General features: G+C 41.9%; 1 protein-coding gene across 1 annotated transcript in view; it reads left to right on the top strand.

The window, feature by feature from the left end:
• The window catches only part of LOC117287941 (usherin-like), a 64,830-nt gene that overhangs the window by 17,318 nt on the left and 34,700 nt on the right, over positions 1-12,812 (top strand). The window contains exons 17-33 of the mRNA XM_033768588.1: positions 172-666; positions 1,255-1,524; positions 1,706-1,872; positions 2,572-2,716; positions 3,253-3,480; positions 4,009-4,287; positions 4,866-5,156; positions 5,568-5,722; positions 6,355-6,613; positions 6,920-7,123; positions 7,686-7,766; positions 8,338-8,529; positions 9,296-9,406; positions 9,933-10,136; positions 10,691-10,977; positions 11,545-11,692; positions 12,246-12,560. Coding sequence (XP_033624479.1) covers positions 172-666; positions 1,255-1,524; positions 1,706-1,872; positions 2,572-2,716; positions 3,253-3,480; positions 4,009-4,287; positions 4,866-5,156; positions 5,568-5,722; positions 6,355-6,613; positions 6,920-7,123; positions 7,686-7,766; positions 8,338-8,529; positions 9,296-9,406; positions 9,933-10,136; positions 10,691-10,977; positions 11,545-11,692; positions 12,246-12,560 — 3,831 coding nt within the window. The remainder of the gene's footprint in view (positions 1-171; positions 667-1,254; positions 1,525-1,705; positions 1,873-2,571; positions 2,717-3,252; positions 3,481-4,008; positions 4,288-4,865; positions 5,157-5,567; positions 5,723-6,354; positions 6,614-6,919; positions 7,124-7,685; positions 7,767-8,337; positions 8,530-9,295; positions 9,407-9,932; positions 10,137-10,690; positions 10,978-11,544; positions 11,693-12,245; positions 12,561-12,812) is intronic.

Below are 12,812 nucleotides of genomic sequence, written 5' to 3'. Positions count from 1 at the left end.
GAAACTCAATGTGCATAGCGCCCCCGGTGGGATTCGACCCGTGGTCCAAGAGGTGGAAGGTGAGACAAGACACTACTGCCAACCTGATCGCACAGGTTCAACTAGCATTTGAAAAGGATGAAATAATTTCTAAAGCTGACAACTAATCAAATTATGACTTTTATATTTCAGGTACCCAGCAGTATGAAGACGGAGGTTTGTCCCCTTACACACAGTACATTTACTATGTGCAAGTCGTTAACGAAGCCGGTAGTACATCCAGTCCAGCGATCACGGCAAACACCCCTGACGCCATCCCGGCCGACTTCGACATACTCACCATCACCAACGTAGCTGCTCGTACTGCCCAGTTCTCCTGGTTCAAGCCCCCACAGATCATTGCTCCGATAACCCGCTACATCCTTACCTCGGTCACGCCCAGCAAACCCACCCCTGAAACCCAGCATTACAGCGGGCTTGCCACCAACTACGCGGCGACTGATCTCATACCCTTCACCAATTACACGTTCTTCTTGACAGTGTGTACAGCTGATGATTGTGGGAAGGGTGTAGGGGCACTTGCTTACACCCCTATGGCAGCCCCTGAGGGTGTGCAGGACCCAGATGCAGTCGGGATAAGCACCTCAGCATTTCTTATCACATGGGAGCCACCATCTGAGCCAAATGGTGAGTATTCTCACATCTAACCGAAAAAATACACAATCGGCCATGGGAGAGACTCATAGTTTGTATACAGTGTAAACAATCCAAGCTGCCATCCACACAGAAGCAGCCATTATTACTATTACTAGTATTTATTATTATTTATTCGACCAAAACAACACAAAATGTACAAAAATATATATTACAGCACAAACAATAAATAACATGAATGCAAACACAAGATACACCTATAAACATCTTAAAATGGCCAATGCAACATTAATACAGGTTACCAAGGACGAACCAAAGCAGCCATGCTTGACCTTGCACACTGTGCGTTGCTTGCTTGGTTTGTGTACAATGAATACCAACTATGACCGTCTCTTTGACCTTCTGCTGAGGGGCACGCAAAGTACAATTTACACATAAAAAGAACCCAGTGTTTCTGGCAGCAGATTAAAGAACACGTTTCTGGCAGCAGATTTTGCCATATAAATGAATCTCATAATTCAAAAACTCTGAATGCCTTTCTTTTAAAAATAAGTAAATAAATTGCTCTTAACAAACTTATCATTATAATTATTGTTGTTGTTGTCATGTAATCCTTCCCAGGTATCATCACACACTACGAGTTATTTATGCGCGGTCTTCCTGGCCCAGACGGCTCCCGTGACCCCCCAGAGACCCGTATATTCCACCCGGCGGGTTACTATAACCCTAGACCCACGGTGACCCCATTAGAGACCCCTGCAGACCCACCGGCTACTAACTACACACAGGACGGGCTGGATCCATTCACTGTGTATGAATTCAAAGCAACGGCAAGGAATGCTGCTGGTACCGGGGAAAGTGACTGGGTACCGGCTAGGACACTTGAGGCTTGTGAGTGCTCAATTATTATCTGTGTTTACAACTGTCCCATGTGTATCCAACCAAAATGATCCTTAAATTAACGATACTGATCCCTGAATGTTACATCTTAGAAAATATATAATTAATTTTCCATCGCTCTATGAGATTTTGCAAAAAGACTAAACTATTATTGGACACTTCTGTCTTGTAGCACCTGTGTCTACCCCAGCTCCGTATGCATATGGCATCTCAAACTCAGAGTTGAATGTAACGTGGCTGGAACCCACCGAGAGGGAGGCCTTGGGAGTTATTATTCTCTACAACGTCTACCAGATAGTGACCTCTGATGACCCCTTCGCACCTCCCGAAGTAGAGATGGTAAGTCAGCCATAAGACAAAATATGCTCAGGTCACAACAACTGAGAAATCGTGCGCCCCGACCGTCGGGATCTTGTCGTACAAGTTGAAAATATTTACTGTTGCGGCTGTTAATTTTTTCGAGTGGCGACTGTTTCAGACTGTCTTAAAATCACCGCAGTTACGCTCAGGTCGTAAACAATCGCCGACTAAAAGGTTCCTGATGGTCTTAGCTCAGGTGCAGTGTGATCCTGAAAAGTCAGTCGCCGACTGTTTTTTTGTTGACGCAAGGTCGACCTGAGGCGGCTTAACACAAAACAACCACCAGACTAATTAAAATACCCACTGTATTTGGATGTGGAAGTCACACTTGCAGGGATTAAGGCATTCTAGGACAGAAAACATAATGGCACTGCGAGATCACACACCATTGGGTATGTGGTCGAGAGTTTGTCAAACTCCCTGAGTGGAATAGTTTTAGAGGTCATTGAGACGAACTGCCGTACAAATTTCATGCCGTACAAATGTTGGATATATATGAGTGCATTGTCACCAGGCATGCCAGGTGAAATCTAGACTATTCCATTTTATGAGGCGACGGCAAAGCTAAGTGAAATGTAACAACCAGATTTTATATACATGTACAACAAATACGTTGTTAGTTAGTCTTGAAGTGATACCACAACCATTTATTTGGGATCTTTCTCTATTCTCGTACAGTTAATCCACACATCAGACGGGTCAGGTAGTTTCTTCATCGTGTCTGACCTTCTACCTTATTCATCTCATGAGTTTATCATCGAGGCCTGTAACAGCATCGGTTGTGTGAAGAGTCAAAGATCAGCTGGCAGAACGCTAGAATCTGGTAAAGTGTTTGGACTTTTTGTAGGAGTGCCTTAAATGGTTTATAATAATAAGGGAATAAAAGTTGGCAATGATGTCTTGAATGGCTGTTTAGAACCAGCAGGGTTGTGGCTGTCTGATAAAGGACCAAGCTGAAGATGATGGCCTTTATCACACAGCTATGACCCTTCTAAGGTTTTATGGCAGTTAAAAACCAACACTTTTACTTACCATTCATAAATGCCTTGTTTGTTTGAAGGGTTACAAAATGTAATTTTTTTTACTTGCCTCTGGTTAAATTTTTGCAAGTCATGTCGCCAGGCTGTTTTGTCAGAAGGTTAAAATGCTAGCAACGCAACGTTTAGCACATACTAACAGATTTTACAGTGCGCATTGTATCTATTGATTGCAGTAGAGCATTATAAGCATCTGCCTGAGCTTGCATTCCAGCTTTCATGGCAATTAATTTTTATGGTAGTTAAGTTTTTTAATCAAAGTATTTACCAAAGGTATACCGTCCCTATAATCCTTCTTGATTATTTTGTGTTCTTTTGACAGCCCCTGAAGGACTCCAACCGCCTGTTGTTAACGGATACAACTTCTCCACCATGTCCGTCACGTGGGAACCCCCCAAGCAGCAGAATGGTCCCACCCCACTTTACCATGCTTCACGCACAATAGCATCCTTTAACACTTTCCCACCAAGGGTGGAAAAGGGAACAAGGTTTCCCGGAGGGGCATACTATTTATTTGCGAGCTCCACACTACCAAGCTCTGCTTACACAGGTAAGAAAAGTGATCAGAACATTGTGTTTAATTTAAAGAGTTACAAATTATTTCTTTAGATGTACTCACTAGACTTTTGTTCAGAACAACGACACTTCATTACTGCTTTTTCATGGTACAAAACTGTCATTTGTACATGTAATTTTCTAGTCCTTACTCCCTATACATGTACCTAGGCCTGGTTTGAATCACGCTGGGAGTACCACGTGGATTGGGTTTTCAGTCCTTACCTGACTGTGGGTTTCCCTGAAAAAATTCTCTGGTTTCCCTCCCACATCTAAAACTGAATGACTTTTTTCATTTTCTCCTCTCTGTTTGAGTCTTTGCTAGTATAATGATTAAGTTTGCTTTTCTGGGAGTCCTTGGCTTCACAACCAGAATAAATGAAATGAAATCTTAGATGGGTATGTGTGGGAGGTAAATGCCCTCCTGTGATGCTGGTGGCTCAGGGATCCTCTAATATGCACTACTACCGAGCATTTCTTTGAGTGGGGAAAGAATGACCTTTGCTATTTTACCGGTTCATAGGTATTGAGTTTGAGTTCCGCGTTGAGCGTACAACTTCGCCCACCACGCCTGTCGACGCCCTACTCCTGCTCGCCATCTCTGCTGGCGAACAAGAAGAGTTCATTGCCATCCAGCTGCGAGGTGGTCGTCCGTGGTTTCTGTTTGACCCCCAGGGTGGGGTAGCTGCTGTGACGCCCACTAATGACGGAGGACGTGTTTATGATGACGGGGAATGGCATCATGTAGTAGCTGTACGGGATGGTGTGGATGGGACTATTACTGTGGATGGAGTTTATACAGGTTAGATCACCTTTTGGTTTATATTTATTGATTGATTTGTTTATTTCATTTCTCCGTGGCTGTGTGGTCTAGGGTGATGGACGCAAGTTCCAAAAGTTATGAATGTGGGTTCAAATTCTGGCGTGGTCAGTCGTAACACTTGTGTCTTTGAGCAAAGCACTTCATCATAATTGCTTCTTTCCGTTCAGGAGAACAATAATTCCTTCTTATTTAAGAACCAAAATGAATATTCTTTATTCCCGATGCAAATTTAACAGCTATGTAACCTCCGGTGTTGTTAGAACCACACACTCTCAATGTTACTACATGGTGTTACCGCAAACCTGCACCTTATAGTACCTCCACCATGCAAATCTTCAAATAATACATGGATCACATGCCCATTCAAACATTTTTGGGACCACTTTGGTCCCACATACGATGATTTAACACATGGAGGGAATAACTTACATGTTTTAACAGGTCCCAATGTTGGAATACTCGCAATGCTTGAACAGTCTACTCTAAGTTTTACATTGGGATGTTAAAAAGGAAGAAAATTTTAAAAAACGTTTCCATGGTAACAATTCAATTTACAGGTCAAGCCTCTGCCCCGACATCATCCAAAATCATCGGTATGACAACGGGTCTCTACGTAGGAGGCACCCCGTCCGATTTCACCATCACAAGAACCGACACTGGAAACAGCGCCCTCATCCGCCGGTCATTCGTGGGATGTATGCGCGGATTGCGTGTTGAGAGACAGCATGTACCGACTACAGTGTGGGCGGAGCTTGAGTGGGAGGAGGCTGAGGAGAGTAGGAACACTGTAGCGGGATGGCAAGGGTGTCCGGTGGAGCTTTCTGAAGGCACTCACTTCTTGGGAAAGGGTAAGCTTACAAAGTATACTTTTTTAGTCTTTGCAATCATTCAATAGTTTTAATTCTTTATAAATGTAGATATGTACAATAAAACTAACCCGTCAAATTTCATTCCAAAAGGTTGTACACATTTTTAGATATCCCCGAAAATTCAGAGTTCATGAAGAAAAACCCAATCCGAATTGGAATACACAATCGTAACCGTTTCATGCAGAAGCGTTTGTCAGACTGAAATGTTTTGAATCCTTCTCTCTAAAACCACACTCCTTTGATGGGATTTGTTTCTCAAAATATTAGTCATTATCAACAGCTGCAGTGCTTCTTACAAGGTGAGTTTGTTGATGGTCGTAAGAGATAGAGAGAGGATTGGAGATACAATCTATAGCAACTAATACAAACGAATTTCATTACATGTTGTAGGTTATGCCATCCTTCCTGAGGGTATAGTCACTGGTGGACAAGCCTTCATTGCAACGATGGAGGTTAGAACCGAACTCAACGCTGGGCTGATCATGTTTGCGTATGGATCAAACGGAGCCTTCATACTCCTGCAACTTGTCAACAGTAACCTGGAGGTAAGATTGCTGAGAGTTGTGGATTGAGTCCTAAATGTGGGGACAAATGGAATCTAACTGGACTGCGGTCACTGTGCAAACTAGCCTATTTCATTTCATTGATTATTTCTGGTGAATTCAGGACTCTCAGAAAAGATAACTTATTCACTCTACTAGCCAAGCACAATAGAGAAGAAGACAAGGAAGGAAGTTTCAATTTTAGATGTGGAAGTGAAACCCCAGAGAATTATTCCTGGGAAAACCCATGCTGTCAGGAACTTAAAACCCCAATCCACATAGTGCCCCTGGTAGGTTTTGAACTGGGGTCTTAGAGGTGGAATGCAAGTAGTAATCTAGTGGACAAGACATCTACTGCACTGAAAACATATTCTGGAAAGACGTCTGCCTTGTGAATCGACTCCCACCCGAGGTGCTTTTGGATTTTTTTCCCTGCTGAAGTTTGAAAACACCATGTTTAATTGTAAATCATACAAGTCAAAAATTAAAACTAAAAATTTCTTCACCATTTCAATGCAAGATTGTTATTGGATAGAGTTATGAAATAATTCTATGGGAAGTGTAAGGGATTGTTTTATCACTAATGTTGGAAAACATAAATTTAAAGAAAGTTCTCTCCAAATACTCTTTTGCAGTTGACTCTGTACACCGGAGCGGGTAGTCGTTTAACACTGACCACATCCGGTGGTAACCTCTGCGATGGTCAATGGCGCTCGCTGACCATGGTCCAGAATGGCCCCCAGGTGACCCTGAGTGTCCTAGGTGGACCTATAGAAGTGGGCTCAGGGGACAGCTCCCCGTTGGTCATCACATCAGAGTTGTTCATGGGAGGAATTCCTGACGAGTCAGCGGCGGCGGACTTTGTTGAGGAGGCTGGGTTGTCTCTGCAGTCAGGTTTGTTGGCGTTTAACTTTTGTGTTTTTTTTCTGTAATTTTTTAAATATTTTTATGTATATGTATCTTTTTTCCCTACATGAACCAGTTTTACTTATAAAGGGTACTTTTTGGACTGCTTTGTCTTGCAATTTTTTAAACAATTACATAAATTGTTAGTACATATATGAACTATTTTTACTTGTAAATGGACTTTTCGGCCTGCCTGGTCGCCAGTTTAGTTAATAAACAAACTGCCAAAGCGCCATGAAAGTATTTAAGAATGTGCACTTTATAAATCAATATGTTATTCTATTCTCTGTCCAGGTTTCGGTGGATGTATACGAGAGATGGTCGTCAGTGGCCAGATGGTTGATTTCACAGTCCAAGGAGTAAAACTTTCCAATGTGTACCTTGATGGCTGCCCAGCAGCGACACAGAGTCAGAGTCCATGCGTTGGATCAAACGTCGCTGCTGTGTACACTGGACAGGAGATGAGCTTCAACGATAATGCTCTAAGAACATACACAGGTTTGTTACTGTTTCTGTCTCATCTCGTCTTGGCCTATTGGGTTCTCTCCCTGCTTATTGCCTCTGTGGACCCATTTCTTCATCGACTCAAAAAGTTGATAACCACCAGGGCCCAATTTCATAGAGCTGCTAAGCACGAAAATTCGCCGAGCATGAAATTTCTTCCTTGATAAAAACAGGATTACCAACCAAATTTTCATTTGTTGCATTTTCCTTGTTACTTGTGTTCAGCTATTGTTTGCCTATCCTGGAAATCACATATCAAGGCAAAAATTGTCATGCTAAGCAAATTTGTGTGCTTAGCAGCTCTATGAAATTGGGCCCAGTTCTTTTAAGACCCAACACTACTCAAAGAGAGATACTCACATGGTGTTACCGGCCGCAAACCTCTCATAGTTGACTGCTTTAATTACACTTGTATTCGTGTTCATGTGTGTTGTGTTGTCATTTAGCCTTGGAAATGTCAGACCACTAACTAAGTTTTGCATTTACACCCTGGGTCCTTTTGGTTGGTAAGCAGTTTGCAACAGCTAATTTTTTATTTTTTTTAAATTTGTTTCAGAATATTTGTATCAAGTATCAGCGAGTAACAGTCGAGGGTCGACTTCAAGCAGCTGGTCTGTGGGAAGAACAAGAGAAGGACGTAAGTAGAAGTCAAGTCTCTACTAGACCCTTATTCTGTCATTATCCAGAAGCGCCAGAGTTGATGAAGGAGAATATAGACATCTCACTAGAGTTGTTTATTGGCTCTCCTTGAAGACTGAGTTGCCCCTCTTTTTTCCCGATTCATAAACACCTTTCAGCTTCCAAATATCTTTAAAAGTTAAGAAAAATCTGAAAATTTAGGCTTGGGTCAAATCTGTGTTTAATTTCTGTCCATGTTGCGCGCTAATTCTTAAATCAAATGGCTCCAAAAAAAATTCACTTCGAAGTAATGCAATTAAGGAAAAGGAGATCAGTTTTTATCCCCCCAAATTTGAATCTGAGAAGCGTTATTGTCATTATTCTTCCTGCGTTGACATATTTGCTCCTGATTTTTTGCGATATCTCAAAAAAATGCAACCTGCTTTTAAAATGAAACTTTCACAGGTCAGTTTAAATGTATGCATCTACATTTATGTAGGATTAAAATAATCAGATGGCTCCGAAATCTAAAGGTATGCTTGTATTTAAAGTATAGTGAAAAACCCCATTGTCTGTCTTTTGCTTTTCAGCACCAACCGGAGTAACCCCACCTACCGACCCTGTGTCTTTAAGTGGTTACACCATACAGCTTAGCTGGCAAAGACCCACAGGCAACACTGGACTCTTACTCCACTACATCCTGACTGCTTATGATCAGGATCGCACCAATGAGCTACCTATACAGAGATATTACAACGATACTGGGCCAGCGGAATACACGGGTTAGTTTGAATAATAACTGATTAGGGTAGGTTCACAAATAGCTAACTCAAGTCTCCTTGCTTGTTGAAACGTTGAGACCAATTATAAACTCTTTCTGCTGTAGATCCACTAGCAAAAGTAGAAGTCCCGGCCAATTTTCTACCTCCGCTCAGGTAGTAGTTATTAGGCAGGTCAAATCTTTTCAGAACTGGCAAGTTGGGAAGTCTCCCAAATTCAGAAAAATCTACTCTGCCGTAGTAGAATATTTAGCAAGACAAGTTCTCAAAACAACATAATCTACCCTGCAAGTAGATATAATAATAATAATTTTTGGGGGGCTAATCATCCTTACTCGCAGCTAAGAGCTGAATTGCGAAGGACGCGGCTACAACGTGTTCGAGAAGCAGGCATGCAAGGGCGCATTCAGCTGCCAGCCACATCAACCCATTATGATCACGGTGCACAGCCAAGATCGAAAGTGTTTGATAGTCTGGAAAACCCTCGTGGCACAGCAGGGAACCAACGCACAACTCAACTCACATATGACCCCGACCGGGAATCGAACCGGGGTCACCTTGGTTAGAGGTGAGCGCTTTACGCACAAGCCAACCGTGCCACCAGATATACAACATGGTGTTACTGCGATCCAAATACAGCTAATTCTTTACACTCATTTTCAAGGGCGAGAAATTTCAGGCTCGTTGAAAAAAAAGTGTGTTATTTCCATCAGATATCTCTAAAAATTAAAACCCCAAAAGTTAACAAATTCTTTTTTTGCCCGATCAGGAAATATCACCATGGTTGTTCCATTCACCAACTACCAAGTCTCAGTCGCTGCCTGCACAGCAGGGGGCTGCACTGAAAGCTCAGCTGTACCAGTCATGACTCGACAAGAAGGTTGGTATTTGTATCATAGATGTTTGTGTCCTATGAACTCATTTAGTGCCAACATCATACAACTAGTCTTTTTTATGTACTCAGAGTAAAAGGAGTTAACTAGCCTGTTGCATGGCTGAACATTAGCACACATGAATGACTGGTCATGAAGCTTGGTATTCCACTAACTATCAAAGTCAACCAAACTATTAAGCAATATGTAACAAACAGTTGAAGATAGTGTTGTTGCTGTTGATCGATTATAATATTCATCATTCACTCGCTAATATTGTTCCTGTATGTGGTTTAGTCAAATTCAAACTGTAATCAGCTGCGTTTTTAGTAACTGAAGTATGTTAAACATTCGCTCGCATAAATGCAAAATTTGCAAACATTTTAGGCTACAAAAGCAACCAAACTTAGAAACATAACTTTACAGAATATAGGTGCAGAGATAATACAGATATCTGAAATTGTGAACTTCTACAGACAGTCCTGCAATTATTTGGGTTTTAACTAAATGAAATATTTCCATTGTCGTCTCCAGCTCCTTCAGGTGTCGTTTCCCCAGAAGCTACGATCATCACAGCCAACATGATGACATTGGCCTGGCCTCTGCCTCACCGACCCAATGGCGTCATTACCAGCTACAACCTCATTATGAATGATATATCAATCTACACTGGTTCACAGCGTATCCACACAGAGTCTGGTCTACAGGTGTATACTGCATATACATTCAAGATCACAGGTAAATCATTTATGGTGATAATTGCGAATAAAATACACATAATGCTGAGCACAAATGGCATACGTCAGCTGTGTACAGAGAGTATCAATAGAACACAGAAAATGCTGAGCTAAATTGTGCACGCCCTCTATGTCAGCTGTGGACATACATGTAGAGTATCTAGACCATGTGAAATTCCTGTTTGTCGGAGTTGTCCAGATAAACCAATGGGAAAACTAAATTTTGATGAACAGCTAAAAGGTCCGCGTTCATTAGTGCCGTAAAGCAGACATGCACAGTTAAATACACTTTACATGAGTTCTATTTCTATGGTGTGATGTCATGTACCACTTAGTAAACATACACTGGCTCCAAACCTTCAACAGAAGGGAATCATAAAAAAAAGATTTGAAAGTTTGCATGGTGGGAGTATAACCTGGTGATGTTGCGGCAGCACCACGTGTAAGTCTCTTTTGAGTTGTGTTGGTTCTGAAAAGAATCAGTGGTTGACAACTCAATGATTCGATCAATGTATTGCTTATTTTAATGTATCATACTACAATGTATTCCCCCAGCCTGTACAGCAGTTGGCTGTACAGACAGCCCAGAGGTCAGTATTACCACAGCCCAGCGACCTCCATCCTTTGTAGCCCCGCCTACCCTCCTCGTCCGGGGGCCTACTTCCATCGAGGCCAGCTGGGTTGAGCCACCTCAACTGAATGGCCGTTTGGAGAGATATCTCCTCTATCGATCCGTAGAGTCAGGAGATGTGGGTGAAGGAATTTATAATTCCAGCGTTTTGATAAGGAGTCACGTTCTCTCGGAGTTGACGGCAGGAACTATGTATCTAGTCACGCTCAGCGTAAGTAGCAAATAAAGTTGCTGTCAGAACTTATTTTTAAGCGGTGGGAGTTTGGAAGGAACGACTGTGTCATACTTTGGCAATGACCTCAAAAAGGAATTGTGTAAATTTTATACAACAAAGTACTTGTTATCAAGATGGTTATTGAAGTTAGCATCGTGCTAACTGGTTTTACTGAAGTGCCTCCTTTGATTACAAAATCAATAAAAGTATGTCGAAAAATTCAAATCTTCAAAGATCACAACTTTTGTAACTATCCATGGTGTCAGTTTGGATGCTACCCTTAATACAGCCACAGATGCAATTGGTACCCATGCGCTGTCACCTCGCTAACTGTGGATGGATTTGACTTTCTTGATACTTTCACTTTACACTTCACACAGGCAAAACATTCACAGGAATTAAACAATACAATCCTGAAAATATAGTGACATTTTTTTGCTGTTTTATCAATATTTAATTTAGACACTGTATTCAATTGAAAACTTTTACATTTGCCTATAAATCAATATTACTTTGACAAAAACCAAACAATGACCCATGTGTTAACATTTTCCTCTCATGTAGGCTTGCACAGGGGGAGGTTGTACCAATAGTGCACCAGCCACTGCCCATACAGAAGAAAGCATTCCAGAAGGTGTACCTGCACCCTCTGTTGTGGTCGTCAGTCCTTATCATCTCTCTGTATCCTGGACTGAACCTGAGGAACCTAATGGTATGTAGTGCATTAGTTTTTCCTTTTTTTTTGTTGGGGGGGGGGGGGAGGGAGATTGCCTGACATCACAAGGCCACAGACAGCCACTTCAAGCTGAGGGTTACACTTCACTGATTTGGGCTATCGACCCAAATCAACTGCCACTAGGGACATGTTGCAACCTACTCCTGGGCTGAAATAGGGCTACTCCCTTCACAGTCTGATGCCTGAATTTGTTATTTGTCACAACCGCTTTATCGGCCCCAAATTTGTGCTGTTTTTTTTAAAAAGTTATACAGGTATAAAGTAATAAGTAGTTATAAACCAAAAGGGAAACTGACTGGTAAATCAACAGGGCAACTGGTTTGGAAAGATTAAAATCATTTGTGGTTGAACTAAGACAAATCTACTAGATCCAGATTAATGTTGGTTCTCTACTAGAGGGGTCAGTTTGGCATTGCTTTATCAGAGTTGTAGAATGTAATTAGTTAAAATGTTTATAATGGATTAAGTAAATTATATCAAATGTTATTAATATTATTTTTCAACTCCTTCTCCTCTGCCCCCATCCTAGGTGTCATCACAAGATATTCACTCATCCAAGATGGCTCCGTAGTCCAATCCAACCTCAATACATCATACCAAGTCACTGGTCTCACACCCTACAGCCTCCACCTGTTTCGTCTCGAAGCCTGTACCTCAAAGGGCTGCTCCTACGGTCCTGAGAGCTCTGCGCGTACTGCTGAGGCGCCACCAGAGGGCAGCATTATGCTGAACGCGTTTGTGACCGACGCACGAACGGTTTCGGCACGCTGGACTGCGCCAAGCAACCCCAATGGGAGGTTACAGTATGAGGTGCTGTTCACTGGGATATTCTACGTGTCTCCAGGTATGCTGCTTAGCAGAAACTGGTTACCAGTGAAAATACCATGTGATGTATATTTTTTTATGACTGGTTCTGACCTGCTATTTTTGCTTATCAGAAAATTTTTACTTAGGAGCTTACGAATTTTGGCCCAACACATGTAGCAGGTATCAAGTGTCAGACGCTAATATAGATTGCAATTCATGATATAGTTTGGCTGGTTAACTAATGGGCCATTCAGAACAGTCAATGTTTAAAAAAAAATACAATTGTTTT

This window comes from Asterias rubens, chromosome 1 (assembly GCF_902459465.1).
Source record: "Asterias rubens chromosome 1, eAstRub1.3, whole genome shotgun sequence".
Lineage (NCBI taxonomy): Eukaryota > Metazoa > Echinodermata > Asteroidea > Forcipulatida > Asteriidae > Asterias > Asterias rubens.
This window is presented reverse-complemented; position numbering and strand designations above follow the sequence as displayed.